Source organism: Toxotes jaculatrix, chromosome 16 (assembly GCF_017976425.1).
Source record: "Toxotes jaculatrix isolate fToxJac2 chromosome 16, fToxJac2.pri, whole genome shotgun sequence".
NCBI lineage: Eukaryota > Metazoa > Chordata > Actinopteri > Toxotidae > Toxotes > Toxotes jaculatrix.
The window spans coordinates 19,042,511-19,060,852 of NC_054409.1; the positions used below are offsets into that span (position 1 = coordinate 19,042,511).

Genomic DNA, 18,342 nt, shown 5'->3' on the forward strand with positions numbered 1-18,342 from the left:
AAAGTGTATTTTAATTTTTAAGTGAATTAACTAATTAGAGGACCAATGCACACGTCTTTACAGCTGTTTACAGTCTCTACATTCTCACCTTGAAGCTACAGTCAATATCTGAAGCAGGCGCGTAGAAGCTAGTCTGACAGCCCCACTCAGTAGCATGGATCCAGATGTAGAGGCTGCAGTTGAGGCTGCAAACCAGCTCTGGTTCATCAGAGCACAGCTGTTGTTGGTCAGCGTGGAAAGGATTTCCAGGATGCCACATTTGATGACCAGCACCAGGTCCACTGGCTGGTAGCAGAAATTCAGCGCAAACATTGTGGCCAGGAGAAGGTGCTGGCTGGAACCTGAGAATGAAAGAGATAATATCTCAACTGTAGGCAAAGTAAAATGCAATGATGTTCAAATTAACAGATTCAAAACAAAATAAATGAACAAACCCATGTGTTTTCTTTCCAAAAGGACCCTCTGCCTGAGAACATGCACCACCTGCTGGTAGAAGGTGTGGGCTGCAGATTGTAGCTCTCTTTGTGTATCCATAGAGGCTGAATGTGTACCCGACTGGATTGAGATAAGAGTTGGAGAACAGTTTGTACAACAACACAGTCACGAAAAGAAACGTATAAAATTAATACAATATCAGTGTTTCCCCTCTTGCCATCTGGCTGGATTAAATATTCATTCTTTCTTTCTTTCCATCTTTACTAATCATAAACATCTGCACAAACAACGAGATAGCATGATTACTAGTTGTACCATGTAATGCTGCGTCTCATAATTAGCTCCAGTTTGAGAGCCAATGATTTGTGTTCCCAAAGCAAAGCATCCAGAGAGGAACTGAAGCTGCACGGACTGCAACAACGCAGGAAATTGAGGGGCGACTGTGAACCCACTGCTCTTTTCCTCCATCTTGGAAAGGAAGGATGACATCTGACACAAGGCCTCCAGACGCATCTGATCATAACAAAGGGAATAATTAGTAGTTAGTTAGACCTGTTGAAATGCAATCACAGAACACCATTATGTATTCCAAATCATTCAAATTTTGCTCCAGGTTTTTAATCATTTCTATGTTTAATTTCATTCCCACATACAAACATAATCAAACCAATAGGTAAGGAAATACCTAGAGGTGCTACAAAGGTCTAATTGCTCAGCAGCAAAAATCGAAATACCTCAGCTCTCTGTTGCTGCTGCAGTATAGCAAAGGTAATGGCCTTCGGATCTGCTTGACTACACATCTGTCCACCCGGCAGAGCTGGTGAGGGGGATGATAAGTGGATCAGGCTTCCACATACAAAGTGGAACACCTGGTTAAGAATGGGCAGGGTGTTGTTGCCATAGTGGGACATAGTAGCGGTTGGGCTGATACACTGCCGCAGGCGATCCCAAGCATCTTTCATGATGCCCAAAGAACACAGGGGTAAGCCTGGAACAGACAAGCAGAGAAATCAAGGAAAACATTGTCTCAGTTTTTGCACTATTTATAATGAATACAGTCTTAAGATCGCTATAAGATATATAGGGCTTTAAATATAAGTCTTATTATATTTTGGGATAATGTTTGTATGAAAAAAATACTTAATGTGATTTCTCTCACAGCCAAAAACCTCTACACATCGTGTGTACACATGTATGTACACATAACTACAAATATCTTCTTTCATATGACAATCTGTGGTTTTACAGTGCCAGGCTGCCACTGTTTCTCCCTGTCTGTAGTTGTTTGCTAAGCTAAGCTAACTGGCTGCAGCCTTACATTTAGCAGACAGATGTGAGAGTGGTATTGATCTTCTCATATAAGCAAATCATTTATTAATATGGGACTGTAGGGTATGGCATTTCAAAGAAATGCATTAATTCTACAAATATTTTGGAGTGGACTTGTTAAACTCACCCATCTTATTCTTGGAAGATCCCAGGGAGTTTTTGGAGTGGTCAGACTAAATGAGACGGAGACAGTTTATTAGCAATAATCAGGAGGTGTAGGGTCAAATTGTGGTACTGTACAAAACTAACCTGTTTTCGGCCTTCAACAGCCATCGCAAAAGATTCTGTTGATGATTTCCTGAAAGTGGGATGATGGGGATACTTAGTTTAGGAACAGCTCACATAAATCACAACTGCTCTAAAACAAATCAAACAAGCACACACGGCCTGATATTAACTCTACCTTGCTCCAGTGTTCACAGCCTGACTATTCTCCCTTTCGCTGGGTTCCACCCAAGCAGGCCTGACCCCCAGCAGGAGGAAGAGACAGCGGGACACCACCAGATGGCAGGCAGCAGGGAAAGACAAGCTTTCCTCAGACTCCCTCTGCTTCTCCCACTGCTGTTTGGGATCTGGATCCCTGTCTGGGCTGACGGGGCTTTCCATGCTGCTGGGGAGGGTGGAAGTGCCAAAGGACTCATACACTGTCACATTCTGCTGCACTTGCATAGCCTCCCGGGTGGCCATGAATGACTCTAGGACCTCTGCAGAGACAGGGAAGACACTTGAGAACCAGATGTGTTGTGATGATGATTCTGTGTCTGTACTGAGTAGTACATTTTAACTAAAAGTACCACAGTGCATTTTTAACATTACTGGGATGGGGGCAGAAATAGAGATATGCATTTCTAACCTGACAGGTACATACGACTATTTCCGAATGCATCTTCCTCTGCAACCTCCTCTTGGTTGTGGTTGGCTGTGGGAGGCGGTGTCACCTGCACCTCCCGGCTACGGTGACCTCCTAACTGCTGCTCATGATCATTTCCCGCTTGCTCCACTGAGGTCCCTGGCTCTTGCCTGTCTGCATCAGGACTTTGGGGAGACTGAGCAGTCTGCAATTCAAGCAAAAACATCAGCTATAAATATATTAAATATACCTGTGTTTTTCTCTTTTTTAATTAAGATGACAGTTGTTTAGAAATCACTGTTTTGCTCTATAATTGTTTAACTTTGTCAAAAATCACTGCACTACATAAATTTAATTGTGACATTCAGTGGAATGATTTTAGCAATGGTACCTGTTTGGCAGCAGGCTGCACCTGTGATGTCCTTAGAGAGTTTTTATGTGCCAACAGGGTGCTTCTGATTTTATAAACTGTTTCATAGACATCTAACAGCATCTCACAGGGCTCACATCTGTGTCAAGGTAAGAGTGGATAAATGGAGTGGATCATTAGCATTGTTCTGCAAAACTGTAACAATCCATTCAGATCATTCCATCCTTTAAAAATGACAAAAGCGATTAATCTCAACATAAGTAACAAGTACAGTGTGTGGCCATTTTAGTGAATAACTATAACTATAATAAAATAACACATTTGTGTCACTAACCTGTCCTGCCAACAGGCCTCATGCTGCAGACCTGTGTGTTTCAGAAGAGCAGCCAGACAGCAACGACAGACTGTTTGCAGCAAACAGTCTCCTGAAGAGCCTCCGCTCTCCCATTCTGCTCTCACAGCAAACAACACAGTTTAATTACACAAACAAGTCACAAACAGGAAAAATACACAATCTAAAGACCAGAATTTAAAAAAAAAGCAAAATTATCACAGCAAGTGTGATCATATTCATCAGTTCTCTTTCAAGCAAGATTTTCAAAATCAGCAGGTAGTCCATTTTCACTTGGATATTTACATTCTTAACATTCAAACACAGGCATGCACTCATACACACAAACAGACACGTGCAAGTGAAAGTACCTTTGCTGTGAGCATACTCCTCCATCTTCCGCCACAGTCCACCTGCAGTTCCTCTGGAGGATCCCAGTGCCAGTTCCAGTAGAGTCCTGGTTTCCTCATTCACACTCAGCTCTGCCAGCCTGGCATCACTGCTGCCCAGGAGCACCACCTCAGTCAGCCATGCCATGCTAGAGTCTACAAGAAGAAAGAATCACATCAGACATAGGACAAGTGAACAAGTGAATACTACACACGGGATTTAGAAAATTATATCTTATTTCCTCATTAGCATAATAAAATTATGTCTTTAAGTTACAGATGCCCCTCAGAGTGTCCCTGTGGCCTCCTGGTCTAAGATGTGTACCACGAAATGTAAGCTAAGTAACTTTGTTGCTTGTAATCCTCCTCACTCTACCTCTTGGTTCTTGTATCTCTACTGTCAACTATCTTAAAAAACAAAACCTTATAAAAGTCTCTCTCTTTCTCTTGCCCACTGACTTTAAAAACATTTGATGTACTTTTACATACTGCAGTGTGCAGTAGTTCACAATGTGATTTCCAAATAGAATGCAGACACACTGATGCGACATCAATCTCAGGATGAAAACTGAATTCAGTTGGTATCCGTTTGCATGTAGAGCAAGAAGTTTGTTTTGCCTACCCAGCTGTTCAAAGTCCATCTCCAGGCCGTTTCTGAGGAGGACATTTGATAGCCAGAACTCTGATGTTTTCTCCTGGGGTGAGGGTGGCGGTCCTTGCAGCATACCACCAAGGCAACGTCCGACTGCCAACGCCACAGAACGTTCCAGGTCCAACAGCCAAACCCACTTGCACTCCTCCTCCTGTTGCTGCTGTCCAAAGCATGTGTTTTCTTCATTTTTATCTGTAGAGAAGACACCATGTCATTGTTTAAGTAGTAGGTATTTTTCTTTAATGTAAAAAATGTGCCATCCTTTTCAACGCTGTCACTATATCTGTGACAACATTGTGACCAAAAATAATAATAATCATCAAGGATAAATCTGTGGGTCAAAATCCACTGACCTAAACAGGTTTTTTGAGCCTCCATCCCTAGTTCTTGTTCCTCCAGGAGGGCTGTCTCGGGCAGCAACCTATTGAAATCATTTAGGTGCTCCAACAAGGCCAGTAAATGGCTCAGGAGAGGCTGAACTGTGCCCAGGGGGAGCAGCAACAAGGAGTACATTACCTGGCACAGCAGGCTGCCAGCCACTGAGTTGTACAACACCACTGGGGCAAGGGGTGAGACGCAAGAAGGGGATTAGACTTACTGATAAAAATGACTGAGGAGTACAGACAACAGATATAAAAGCAAAGTAGAAGATTTAATTATGGATTTAAAAATCCATTCTATGAATGTGTATATGTGCTTGTCATCAGATCAACTGACATCCCAGTGTTGACTGACCCAGTGTACTGATGTACACTGCTCTAAAATCTGTGGGCCTGATAGTGCTATTATATAAATAAGTAAAGACAGATAATCATGCCTGATGCTGTCTTTGGCACACAGAGCCATATAGCATATGCAGAGATATCTGCTGTATAAATGCTCTTCCACTAGTCATTAAATAATAAAAAGGAAAATAAAAGCACTTCCCTAATGTTCTCTAATTGTATTTTGTGAATGAAAGAGACATCAAGATCACTGCAAACAACTGAAATACGTGGGACAGTAGAGGAACTAGGTTATAATGACACACACAACAGATATCCTTACTGTTCAGCTTCTTGATAATTTGTTTATCCAGGGAACTCTCCTTCAACAGTTTGGTGGATCTCCTCAGTGTCTCAGCAGCACAGGGAAGCAGGAGGTACAGATGCTCACGAAGCAGCGTTACACTGCTGTCATCCTACACCACAGTGGAATCAGTGTTAACCTAAATGTAACTGTAACACCGCAGAGCTCTGGGTAAAATACTAGGTTTAAATATACAAGACCTGTCAGCACAAGACTATTATGTACTGTTTCACACAGAAAGTATATGTTACTGTAGTGTACCTCAGGGCTGGAATGGATGAAGCAATGGGCGAGCAGGTGTTTGTGAAGTCCAGACAGCAGCTGGTGGAAGTGACAGGGAGGATCAGTTTGTCCCTGGCTATCACTAGAAAGCTGCTTGTCACTGTTTTTCTCCAGTTCCCCAAATGCCCGCTCCTGTATGAACGCACACAAAAAGAAAATGCATGTGGGAGTAGGAGTAGGGACATCACTTTTAATTTAATGGTAGCAACGTGCACCAAATATCCAGAAATTAAAATTACCGTGTAAAAGCCTATGCTGAGGAGCAGGGTTCTGAGCAGCACCTCTGCTAAGTGTAGAGGGTCATAGGTCTCAACAGAGCTGGAAGAAGAGGGTGGCCGGACTGACATAGCAGGCGTCAGAGGGGGTCCCAGGGCTGTCACCTCCCCAAAATTGCTGTAACCAAGTAGAGAAGCTACATGGCTCTGGTCCTGAAGGCTACTGAGGACCATGTCTAACTGAAGACGCTTTGAAAGATACAGATGAAAGAAGAAGAAAGAATTGTCTAGTATTTGATCATTTAAGTGTGAAGTTACCAAAACACTTAAGCAGTGACGAAGTAATGTTTTTACAGCAACACATTTTCACAACATTCAAGCAGTCTTCACATATTGCCTAGCAACGCTCCAAGTTGGCGCTGTGATTATAACAAACACACTGTTTCCTAGTTCCGTCCATTTTCGGGCCAACTCTCTGGATGAGAGTCATAGTTAAAATGAAGGAAGCAAAGCAGAATACATGTCCTTTTTTATGGCAATTTCAATGGTTGAATTGAATAAACGCTGCATTTACACCAACATCTTCTATGTACACCACATTCTTGCATATAAATCACATTTGGTCATAATGAACAGCATTGGTACTGCATAATGACACATTATACAGTTTTTTTAAATAGCACAAAAGAACTCTATGTACCTGGCCTTTGGAGAGGACATTCAAGCTCTGAGGGCCCTGAGGAAGGAGGGAGAGGAGCAGTTCTGTTCTTTCCCTCAGTGGAGGCAGCAGCAGAGACGCACCGATCGACAGCGTGTTTAAAACTGCCTGAGGATGGACAGGAATATCAACACAACGTGAAAATTCACATGGGATCAAGTACAATTAAGTTTTTACTGCAAGCAATAAATAAAACAAAATTAGCACAATTAGGTTCTAACAACTCGGCTCACACTGGTTATCTGGCTGGTTCCTCCAAACCCTCCTGTCAAATGTGACCACGGGATTTAGCTTACCTGTTGTATGGAGTCTGGCATGTTGGTATCTATGAGCCTAAAGAGAAGGTTTCTGAGGGGCCTGCTCTGAGCCCCCAAAACCATGGCACCAGTACCCCCAGCATGGGCCAAAGACAGGTGGATGGAAAGCAGCTTCATGCACAGTAAAAGAAACTGATGGTGGTCCCTGAGGAACAAACACAGAAAGCATTAGGCGTGTGGGTTCAGTCAACAGGGGGGAAACTAAGTGTGTGGGAGTTCACGTGTCCCCCTTGTTGGCGATGGAAAACATTTTTGTGTGTGATTCTAACTGGGTATGTTATCGTTCCTGACTGTTATTGTAAGGTAATTTCATACCTTTTAGATAAGAATGGAGCAGGGGGAGTGTCATCCCCTATGCCATCACAGTAACTTTCTAGGAAGTTGCGTAGGTAGGTGAATGTACTCTCTTCCAAGTCGACACAAAAGGGCCTGTGCCATGCCACCAGCTGCCTGGAAAAAAAGACTGAGTCACTTAAAAAGAGCTGCGCCAGCACAAATGTGCCAGAGCATAAAAAAGAACAGTTCAGCAGCAAAACTCTGCCGAAGCTGCTCTGATTTCTTTGGAATTATCACATGTATTTACATTGTAGAGGAATAGAATATACCCAGCCGAGGCTTTACCTGTCAGTTGGGACTGCGGTCCATGCCAAGCTGTGAGAGGTGCCAGCAGTGATTTGCTGGATGGACACCCCTTCTAGACCAAGCACTTTCTTAGGTTTGGTGATAGGTGTAGAAGTGTGGCCTTGCCCACACTGGCCCATGGTGTTGTTCCCCCAGGCATACACTTCATTCTCTGATGAAAGGAGAACAGCATGCCTTACAGTCAGAGCACCTTCGCAATTTTAACATCCCATTTAATACAAGCTGTTGAGGGTATCTTTACCATGGGACAGAGCAAGACAGTGGCTGTCTCCACATGAGATATCAATGATCTTGGTGATACTCAGGTCCTCTATGAACCTGGGCCTCAGTGAAGTCGTCTCAGAGGAGCCACATCCTAAACACGAGCCACAGCCCCATGCAAACACCTGAAGAAATAAATATGAATAAACACATGTTTACAAATGCATTACTGACATCTAGTCCTTGTATTTAGGGTGTAATCAAGTGTAAATTCACATGTAAATGTCTATTATTTGGAATGAACATATCAAGTGCTGATGAAGAATGAAAGAGACAGGTAACAAATGTTCAGGTGCTGTTAGTTTGCTGTACAACCTTTGGTATTAAATAGAAAACAACTACCTCACATCTCACCTGTCCTGCAGAGGTAAGGGCCAGAGATGACTGGCTGCCAGCACACACTTTCCTGATGATGAATCCATGCAGGGCCTCTATAACCTTGGGGCGATACACACGATTGGTGTCTCCGTGACCTAGTTTACCTGCAAGGATGAGTCATATCTCAGTACCTGCATTAGTACACACTAGCTCAAGACATTTCTGTTATGACAGACCACAAATGATACTGCTATGGTATTTCTCTGTTTTCATGACAGAAAAAAAAGCATCTGATTTTATGCTCAAGCTAATTTTTATATTTAGTACACAAAAAAAAGCCTTTATGGGATTTCAATCAGGACGTCAGATCTGTCAACACACCATTGTCCCCTCCTCCAAAGGACCACACGGTGTGTCCATCCTGCGCCACAGCAATGGTGTGGGAGCTCCCACAGGCCACCTGACCTACACCACTGATGTCTTTCACCAGAGTGGGCACGTTCCGACTCTGGCTGTCACTGTGACCTGGTCAGGGAGAAACATAGCATGTTGGAAACATACCAGAGGACTGATTTTACATCGTAAGTGTTGAGACAAATAAACACAAGCAATTTGAGAAATAAGGTGCGTACCAAGTCTGCCAAAGTCACCTTCTCCCCACGTATAAAGCTCTCCGTCATTAGTCACAGCAGCACTGTGTCTGTAGCCAGCAGACACACAAACAACAACCTGGCAGGGACACGGACAGATAGACAAATGTGAAATCACTTTGTGCCTACTCAAAAACTACATATGAATAAATGCACAAGGCCCCTCTGTACCTTTCCTAACAGCGGTCCCTGTATAATTTTGGGGTATTTCTGTGTAGCACTGTTGCCATGGCCCAGCTTCCCATATTCACCATCACCCCAGCTGAACACCTGGAAGAAAAAGTTTCAAAATCTTACAACTCTTAATACAGAAAGGGCAGAATTTTACCTGTCAATTAAAATCTCCCACCGACACCAACAGAAGAAGAAAGCATTTTAACTTCTTACCTCTCCCTCTACAGTGATAGCTAAAGTGTGACCATCAGAGCCCTTTGAGGATGACACTTTCTTCATGTTCCTATGTGGCTCCAGCACAAGTTTCTTGGGCATGGACTGGTTGTTTGAGTCCCCCAGGCCCAGACGGCCATAGCTGCCTTTTCCACATGCTTTCACTGAACCATCTGCAGATACTGAGAATGTACAGTACTGACCTGCCTCAATCTAAAAGAAGAACAAAGTGGAAACGCAGCAGCATAATATTGTTAAAAATATATTTAAAAGATAAGCTTGTTTCTTGCATGCTTTCAATTTTTCCCAGTGATAAATGCACACAGAAGTCAATACTACAAATTGCAGTGATTCTTGTGTATGGGGCATATGTAATTTATAATACAACTAGCAAAAAATTTCTGATTATAAAACGTAAAGTATAATAATAAAGGTATAAAAACAAGTAAACCTGTAAAATGGGAGTAATGTGACACCTGTGGTTAGTGTCAGTCCTGTCCTTAACTGTAGCCATACCATTTGGGCATCACTGAAGCCCTGTGTCAGTTTTGGCAGCAGGATTTTCTCCAGAGTTCCCTCTGCCAGCTGATGGCTGCTGTTGCTGCCCCACACATACACCATGACTGTGTCGCTCTCTGTACCAGGAGAAACTGCATCCGTGCTGCAGGAGCACAGGCAGTAGGACGCTAAATTACAAATCTGCCAAAGAGGAGGAAGGTGAGGTCCTTTAGATCAGTCACTGGGACACACAACAGTTCTTAACAGTGTCTATATGTTACAGTATATGTCTAAATTCACTGTTACCTCCTCAAAGAGGCAGAGAGCTGCCTGGGAAAGCCGACAAAGTCCATCGGCATCCTTCTTCAGCACCTGAGTATTGACAGAGTCTCCACGGAAACCCTGCAAAAAATTGTTTCACCTTCAACAATGCATTTTTAATATAACTCAATTTGCGTAAATGTCATATTGGTTTGGATTTACAGTAAATCAATTTCTAGAGTTCTACTTCAGGCACTCATTATTTCTAAACCTGTGGCATATATCAGAACCAGAAAATCCACTTCCTAAAAACAGTGACATGTCACTGAATGATAAGGTAGAGGGTGAAGTCAAGAACAACAAAGCAACAATGACAAAGCTCTCAGTGGGGACGCGAGTTAGTGAAGACAGCAGCAGGCTTTCCTTTCACTAGAAACAGAAACTAAATTGAGTTTAAAGGTGTGTGATCCCTGGGGTCTTTATTTTAGCTGTACATGCAAACTCTTAAATCTGTAATCTGAAAGTCTGTAATCATGTACAGTATCATGAGGCTGTTGGCAATACCCAGCCCTGGCTGTCATTTGCACATTAATATTGCAAAGCTGATTAGCCAGCTAAAGGATGACTCAATATGCATATCTAGAGAGGACAGGAAGACTGACTCAATCTTAATCCTTATCTGCACACTAAGGCATCACCCCAAGCTTCAAACAGGACTGTTTAAATAAAAAGGACAGTCTGCAGCAGGGACGGATGTAGCAATAAGAGCCACTTTCCTTCTTAACAGGCCTCATCTATGTAAGCTACCACATAGGACAGCATGAACTAACCACTGCTGCCACTTGAAATACGTGTATGTATCACTACATGAGATCCAAGGTTAAGGTCTGTAAATGATAAACTTCTAAAAACGAATAAATCCACAGGTAGCCTGATAAAAATAAGAAAACAAAGGTCCAAATTAGAAAAACACGACATACCGAATATTGCCTCATTTGGAAAAGGGTTTGATGGATGACATCAAAGCCCACACCAGCTGACTGCTGGGAGCTCAGTGAGGAGGAGGAAGACAGTGTAGAGGTGCAGGAGGACATGGAAGCAGCCAAAGCTACCTCCACCCACTCCAGGAGAAACTTCAGTGAGCCTCTCTGCATGGCCAAGCCAAGCAGAAGCTCCAACGCTAGCCTCCGACCCGTGGGGTCTGCCCCACCGGTCCCGCTGCTCACCGATGTCTTCTTTAGGAAGTCGGCCACCTGTGCCAGACAGTCCAGCCCCACTGAAGGGATCTTATTCTCATTGGCCAGAGAGAGTGGTGGCAGAGAAGCCAGCACCGAGGACGCTGTGGCAAGCACATCGTTGCAAAGCACCGACTCAGGATGAACAGAAGCTGCGTATCTCCAGTTCTGCTGCAGTAACGAGAAGAGCAGACTCAAACCTGTCCTCACACCCATCTCTATCAGAACATCTGTACCTGACTTGACTTTGGATACTCCCCCTGGCAGGCAAGGCTCTGAGGCCAGCTCAAGTTGCCCACATTCAGTCCCGCTGTCTGTGGACTGGGAGGGCAGCTGCACGCGGAATTTGTCATGGTATTTGCTGTGAAGTGCGTAGTAGATCCTCTGGAGAACTACCAGCCTGTGGTGGAGGCCCACGGTGTAGGAGGTCTGCGTCAGCATGCGGTGAGCCAGCCATCGCTGGCTGTGAAGCAGGGATGACAGGTACTCTTCCTTCTCCACTGAGGCGCTGGACTCGCACTCGAAGTCTGGCAGGCGTGGGCCAACGAGTTCTTGAACAGGCTGGGCCAGAGTCACCACTTCCTTGTTGTGAAGAAGCTTACTGTAGAGCGAAGCAGCTCCATGCCTCCTGGCTGTCTGTATGCTGTCTTCTGCAGCCCAGGAGCTATTGAAGTGCTCCTGCCACTTTAGCAACACATGGGTCTGACAAGGCACCATGTCTGAGCATTATCTATACTCTGATGTACACCTGAAATAAAGGGAGGGAAATATGATTAAATGAGTTTTTGAGCCCTGATTATTGGCAAATCTAGCAAATTCACACATATCACTCCCTCACACTTGATTAATATTATTAGATGGTGTTTTTATCTCTGTCATCAATTTACAAGCAACATTTGCAGCTGAAAGCCAACGGTCTATTGCGTTTCCTGCCAAGTAAATTCAATGTGACGGTGTCAGATTTCTCCTTAGTGTTGGCTCTTTTCCAGCACACAGTACATCCAGGATACTGTCATGGGCCCGATGGGTATCACTGAAATAGTTCAGCTCACCCTGTGAATAGGTCTAACACATCTACACTAATGAGGGGACTTTGGTCTCATGAGCCTTTATACTACACAATATAAAGGAATGTATTCTGTTTATCTTCATTTAAAAGCATTAGTTTCATTATCAAATAACAAAAACTACTTTGAGAAATTAGGCACACGGGTGATAATAATCTGATCCCCCTGTCAATTCATTCATATTCTCAGGCTCAGTCAGAATGCAGTTGTCATAGTCATCGCCTCAGACTTGATCACCTGATGCTCTGACATACAATCCCCTGCAAAGATCACTGGGGCTCCACCTAGCCCCCACTCTGCCTGTCTGCATTTTTTGTCAGCTTTCCAAACAAATAAAGAGCAAGCCTGTTGTTGCTGCTGAGAGGAAATTTTAGATCTCCAAAGGAACAGCTTTCCTGGAACTAAGACGTACAAATTTTAGTGTTCCCAGCTTGCATTTGCGTTAGTCATATGCAGGTTTGATAACAAGTCTGAACCCCCTGACAACCGTGTAATCCTTAAGCGGAGGTTAAAACGTGACAGTCACAATATGAATGTCATCTTAGTGGGTAATTTCATGGGAATATCAGTTGCGTGACATTCCCATGACAGTAGTTAAAGTACATTCACTTTACAAATTCATTAAAAAAAAGTAGATTAAACAACAATTAGGGCTGTTACGAGAATTATTTTGAATGTATTTCAGGTTTGATGGAAATCTGTGTCTTCAATACACATGCATTTCTCTCACGAGTTCTCATTCCTGTCAAGAAACACACAAGGTTGAGGGAAATCTAACGCGTGAAATCAGCTGCTGATGTGTAGAATAAAAATCTCCATACACTTGAATCATGAGACTCCTGCTATAATTAAAACTTACACAAAAACATGAACCGCTATGAGTGAGAGAATGCTAGTTGCAGCCTGCCAAACATACAAGCATGCCACTTTGACCATAGTCCCGTCCAGTCCAGAGCCTCATGTCCCTTGCCTTGCCTGAGGCCTGTGGGGCTATATGGTTTCCACTCTGGCCAAAAATAACAGCAAGCATTGATATAGTAATGGGCTCAGTCAGACAACCACCAGCAAGCAACCACCAGCAACGTTATGCTCAACAATTACTGATTACAAACTATCTGAGGTTGTACGACACAAACATTCAGGACACCTCTTGAGTTTTTCTCTTTTTCCTCCAGCCCAGCTAGCTTCAGCCTACATTATCTAACCTGCAAAAAAACTAATGATCAAACCAACAACATTCATACATCAAAAAACAATACAGATAACTGACTTTCAACGCAGGCAGTAACATGTATGATCTGTGGAAAGGTAAATGTCAGTGACATTAAGGGGAGTGACTGTGAAACTAGGTCACATTTTGTTATATGAAGCTATGTCAACATGTCATCTTCTTCCAAAACGTGTCACAATACTGACGGCTGGTTAGTAGGATGAGCTGCAGTGACACGTGCTTCTTATTGGACTATGATGTTAAAGAGAACAATGAGTGGCATGATCTGTAAATCTGTAAAATCTTCATTTGAACTGGGATTACTATCAACAGTTACTTTCATCATCAATTGATCTGTAAATTTGTTTTTATTAACACTAGAAAATAGTGAAAAATACCCATTACAATTACCAAGCGCTCAAGGTGATATCTTCAAATTGCTTGTTGCACAATTTAATGTCAAAGACCCAGAAGATATTAAAACTTCAATAATATATCACAAGAAAAATAGAGCACATTCCAGCCCCCACCTAGGATCATGATGAACTACTGACTCTGCATAGATATGTTTAGCCAATACTGCAATTTCCCGCAGGATAGCAGGCCTCAAACTATAAGAGGATGAGCTCTGAATCTCTTTATCAGATCCATCCTCCTTTACATTGAGGGAAGCCAGTCAAGATGGTCTTGGCACCTGCATGACCCTTGGTCACCTCCATGTGGTGACTTTCCCAGCCCTGATAGGAAAAGACCCCCATTTGGAAGACCCAAAGCTGGAGTTACACTTTTACACTTCCACAAATGGGGCTTGAAAGTGACCCGGAATGAACTGGAGAAAGTTGCTGGGCTAAGGGACGTTTGGGCTGCTGTTGCCACGGCAACCCTGACCACAATAAGCATTTAGACAATGGATGCATGGATGACTGTTAATCAAAAACCTTGCTAATGTAAGCAGCGGATAGGTGATATCAAAGGACATTAATTCACCACAGTATGAGCTACAGACAACTTAATGACAGCAACTTAATTATATTAAACTGCTGGGATTAAAAAAAAAAGACAGTGAGATAAAACATACCGTTATATTCCATATAAGGTTCACTGTCATGTTGACAGAAGTTAGGCATTGAGTCGGGCATTCATGCTATTGACGTTAGCCGACATGATCATTTCATTAATTTACAATGACCATCATCCATCCTTGCTAACCGGCTCCTCACTCTGAGGCGTCTGTCAACATTTTGCGTAGCGTTAACGCTCGGTGCTTGTTCATCTCCGGCTTTCGTTAGCTCGCCGTCGGGCTGTAGCTAACATTCGCCACACACCGACATGATTATGTGAGAGTGAAACGCCGTCTCCGCCGTGTCGTTCACGAACACCGGTAACATTATTCTGCGTCTGCGGTGACAGCTGAGCTAACGCTGGCTGCAGTGCAGTTGCTAGTCTGTTCCATGGCTGTCAAAAGCAACCAAGCCCCTCCGCCTGTTTGCTGACAGCTCTCGGCAAAACGCTCCCGTGGCTCGTTAACGTCGCACTAATGTGTTAACCCGGGTATTACAGAATCAAAATAGACCGCAGACATGTAATTTACCTTGACAGTAAACCCCCGCTGACAAACGGTTTGCGTTACCTGTCCCGTCCCAGTGAGGTCTCCCTTGGACGCAAATATCACATCAACCTTCTCTGCTTTCTTCTTCTTCTTCTTCGTCTGCTGGAGTCTTAGGGGGGCAGCCACTGTTTGATGAACACATTACCGCCACCCAGTGCCGCGGAGTGAGGACTTTCATCTTCATCATCATCATCATCATGTTTTCATCCATCAATCTTTTATTTTTCACTTGTTTCACATCCAAACTGGACGCCTGCCTCTCACTGTCTGCATGGTTTCCTGGTCCACGGTCTTCTGGTTTCATGAAGCCGCATGAATCCAGGACTAAACCAAACAGACTAACCCCCCCCCCCCCACCACCCACCACGCGCACCTTCAAACATAAATTCAACTAATTAAAAAAAAGGAAAATGAATTCAATCAGAAAAACAAAGACTGATCAGCACACCTTCTGTTTCTGGATGTTATTTATTATTATTATTATTATAACAAGAATAAACAGGAGAACATGAAAACAGGATCATTTAACACATGAAAGTCAGTTTACATGTCATGAGGTTTTACTGCTCAGCCTGTGAGAACAAATGCACAATGTATGTCCCCAATCAATTGATTGAACGAAAAAGACTTTACTCTTCTTCTTAGAAACTTTATAACACCCCCAGTTAAACTGGTCTGAACTGATGCTGCATGTTACATTTGATGGTATGTTTTATTTTTAGTCAGCGCCTTCTTGTTTGTTGCAGAATTCAGTACTAATAAAGACAAGTTTAAGGCTTTGTAAACTAAATAAACAAATTGCAGGTGTATGTCCAATTTCATGCCCAATAATATGTTCAATAATCGCCTTTTTACGTTTCATTTGATTTTCACCTTTATTTATTAATTTAATCATGATTCCAGAAATTTACCTAATTCATTTTTATGTGAGCCCACAGGACTTTTTCACTGAGCAAACACTGATTTATCCTCTAAATGCTCTCAATGTGATTTCCTTTTATAAGCTGTTGTGACAATAAAGCTTGGGTTCTTCAAAGCCAGTCACGACAAACCTGTCGGAGGTTTGTGGGGCTCCGTCACTCACACAAAAACAAACCAAAGATAACTTATGACATCAGGTCACACGAATTTCAATTCCTGGATGGCGGTCCAGAGTTAATCCCACTTCCAAGCCGGATTTCTAAAAAGGGGGCTGACTGGCCGGAATGAGGAAATTGACGAGGGCAAGCCATGTGCAAAACAAAGTTGTTCATCGCTGATAACCGTGCAACCTGATGAACCATAGGTCACTCCACTCAAGTCTCCCAGAGGTGATCCGCGTCTCCCTCTCTTCCCGAACAACCGCTCATCCAAAAGACGGCATCCTTCGGCGAGCTCTCCGGACTCTCCCGCCATCCAGTGATGTCTTTTCTGCTCATCACAGTGCTGTCCTCACTTCTAGTGCAAGATGCTGAGGCGTGGGGCGCCAATGTCAAGTACGCGGTGAACTGCCCCGACAGATGCAACGCGGAGCGGTGTGGCGGGACACAGCGGTGCACACGGACCGTCCTGGATGACTGCGGCTGTTGCCAGGTCTGTGCAGCCGGCAGAGGGGAGCACTGCTACCGCACAGTGTCGGGGATGCACGGGGTGAAGTGCGGACCAGGATTATTCTGCGAGTTCTACAAGGATGAGGACGATTATGGTGACGAATATGGGATCTGCAAAGGTATATTCACATTAAATAGCCCGTTTTAAAATCTTGCTGCTGCTTCTGCATGCTGCAGAATAGAGTGATGCTCTGCTGCACCAAATCCAGTAACCCATTATGTTGTTACAGTCTTTTAGGCTGTGTTTTTATTAGTTATCACAGTAAATAGCTCCATCGCCATATAAGCAGTGGTTATAGAGGCATCCCTGTTTCAAGTGTGAATTGGTTATTTAACTTGATGATTTGCTGATTATCTTTCTGTCATCTGAGGCTTTGAGTTAAGGCACTGAAACATCAGTGCTGCTGCTGATCACTGATTCTCATGTTGACTGTTAATATGAGTCTGTAACACTAACTAATAAGTGAGACCCTTGTTCCAAAATTTTAAGGAATGTTTTTTTGTTTGTTTGTCTTTGCAGACTGTCTCTACGGAACTTATGGGGTTGAATGCCGCAAGACATGCAACTGCAAAGGAGGCATTTGTGACAGGGAGACAGGAGCTTGTCTCACCCTCAAATTCTTTGCCAAAATTGGCAGCAAGCTCAAGACTGAACCCCAAACAGGTAAAAAAAAAAAAAAGAAAGAAAGAAAGAAAAAAAAAAGAAAATAGTGAGACCTCTTAAAACTAAGGTTGCTCTTAATCCTTTTTCAAAATCATTTGTACCATTAGGGAATTCTCAGTGGACCAGTAGCAGTCAAATGTTTCCCCAAAATGTGTCATTTGTGAGATTGCACAGCTGAATGATTAATAAATTCTTTCCCTTGTATTTTCAGGTGCAGATGTGGGCTCAGGCGAGGTCAGCACTGTCCAGAACACAGATCAACACACAGACAGATCCGCTGCTCCAAAGCGGCTCAGCCCTCGCTGACAAGTGCTGACAAGACTGAATCTATTCAGTGTAAATGTAGCATTAACTTATAAATGATCCGAAAGATATATTTTATTATGTTAAATGATAAACAGACTTTTTTACAGCGTTTGGAAGTTTTATTTGGTTTGCTTAGTCCTTGTTCGACACATCATCTTTTCTAAAGAAATATGCTTAGCTATGTTATTATCTTCAAAGTCTCTATCTCTGTTTTATTGTTCTTTATGTGTTTTTAGAGTAAATTAACTAAAACTATCCAGTTCCCATTAGCTTCAGTGTAGACCTGATTCTCTCATTTAGTGTGCCTTCATGCATTATTGTTGAAGAAAAGAGAGTTATTGTCACAAGAAAGGGCCATGCATTTATTTTCCATAATGATATTTTATTTGTACTGTATATATGAAAATCGGAAATATCATGTACATGACACCAGCCAATGTAAAGAACGCTCTTACAATTAAACCAAAGTTAACACTGACTGTTGTCATTTGATTTTCATTGCTTAGTTTATCTGTTACCTTCATCAGCCATGCATCATTTCTTACAGTGACTACATCATCTAAAAACAATGACAAAAAAATACAAAATAGACAGTTGCAGATTTATATTTCAGGCAAAAGTTCATGTTATCTAAATATCTGCAATAGAGGTCAAGGTCGAGACATTATCCATGAATGGAATTATACTAT

General features: G+C 42.9%; 2 protein-coding genes across 8 annotated transcripts in view; one reads left to right on the plus strand and one right to left on the minus strand.

Moving 5' to 3' along the window:
• LOC121195108 (probable E3 ubiquitin-protein ligase HERC1) overlaps positions 1–14,874 on the minus strand; it is a 38,918-nt gene extending 24,044 nt beyond the window's left edge. For 6 of the 7 annotated variants that reach the window (XM_041058354.1, XM_041058352.1, XM_041058351.1 and 3 more), the window contains exons 1-30: positions 14,564–14,874; positions 10,954–11,956; positions 10,019–10,114; positions 9,731–9,913; positions 9,215–9,427; positions 8,999–9,097; positions 8,810–8,906; positions 8,559–8,702; positions 8,214–8,341; positions 7,840–7,984; positions 7,578–7,749; positions 7,272–7,406; positions 6,936–7,101; positions 6,622–6,747; positions 5,946–6,170; positions 5,686–5,838; positions 5,404–5,536; positions 4,710–4,913; positions 4,327–4,548; positions 3,687–3,860; positions 3,319–3,433; positions 3,006–3,123; positions 2,618–2,819; positions 2,168–2,468; positions 2,014–2,062; positions 1,892–1,937; positions 1,170–1,423; positions 751–948; positions 435–555; positions 89–341 (exon numbers count right to left, since the gene is read on the minus strand). In XM_041058354.1, coding sequence (XP_040914288.1) covers positions 89–341; positions 435–555; positions 751–948; positions 1,170–1,423; positions 1,892–1,937; positions 2,014–2,062; positions 2,168–2,468; positions 2,618–2,819; positions 3,006–3,123; positions 3,319–3,433; positions 3,687–3,860; positions 4,327–4,548; positions 4,710–4,913; positions 5,404–5,536; positions 5,686–5,838; positions 5,946–6,170; positions 6,622–6,747; positions 6,936–7,101; positions 7,272–7,406; positions 7,578–7,749; positions 7,840–7,984; positions 8,214–8,341; positions 8,559–8,702; positions 8,810–8,906; positions 8,999–9,097; positions 9,215–9,427; positions 9,731–9,913; positions 10,019–10,114; positions 10,954–11,925 — 5,444 coding nt within the window. In that variant the 5' untranslated portion in view covers positions 11,926–11,956; positions 14,564–14,874. The remainder of the gene's footprint in view (positions 1–88; positions 342–434; positions 556–750; positions 949–1,169; positions 1,424–1,891; positions 1,938–2,013; positions 2,063–2,167; positions 2,469–2,617; positions 2,820–3,005; positions 3,124–3,318; positions 3,434–3,686; positions 3,861–4,326; positions 4,549–4,709; positions 4,914–5,403; positions 5,537–5,685; positions 5,839–5,945; positions 6,171–6,621; positions 6,748–6,935; positions 7,102–7,271; positions 7,407–7,577; positions 7,750–7,839; positions 7,985–8,213; positions 8,342–8,558; positions 8,703–8,809; positions 8,907–8,998; positions 9,098–9,214; positions 9,428–9,730; positions 9,914–10,018; positions 10,115–10,953; positions 11,957–14,563) is intronic. The other variant, XM_041058353.1, reaches the window with a different exon arrangement.
• A 1,471-nt stretch (positions 14,875–16,345) lies between these two features.
• On the plus strand, positions 16,346–18,125 carry esm1 (endothelial cell-specific molecule 1). The gene is made up of 3 exons (XM_041059183.1): positions 16,346–16,802; positions 17,204–17,347; positions 17,559–18,125. The coding sequence occupies exons 1-3, from the start codon at positions 16,496–16,498 to the stop codon at positions 17,651–17,653; spliced, it is 546 nt and encodes a 181-aa protein (XP_040915117.1). The 5' UTR covers positions 16,346–16,495; the 3' UTR covers positions 17,654–18,125.
• Positions 18,126–18,342: the final 217 nt, after the last annotated feature.

Coding starts and splice junctions, on each gene's coding strand:
- esm1 (XM_041059183.1), top strand. CDS start 16,496: ATGTCTTTTCTGCTCATCACAGTGCTGTCCTCACTTCTAGTGCAAGAT. Junction 16,803..17,203: donor CGAATATGGGATCTGCAAAG/GTATATTCACAT, acceptor TTGTCTTTGCAG/ACTGTCTCTACGGAACTTAT. Junction 17,348..17,558: donor CAAGACTGAACCCCAAACAG/GTAAAAAAAAAA, acceptor TTGTATTTTCAG/GTGCAGATGTGGGCTCAGGC.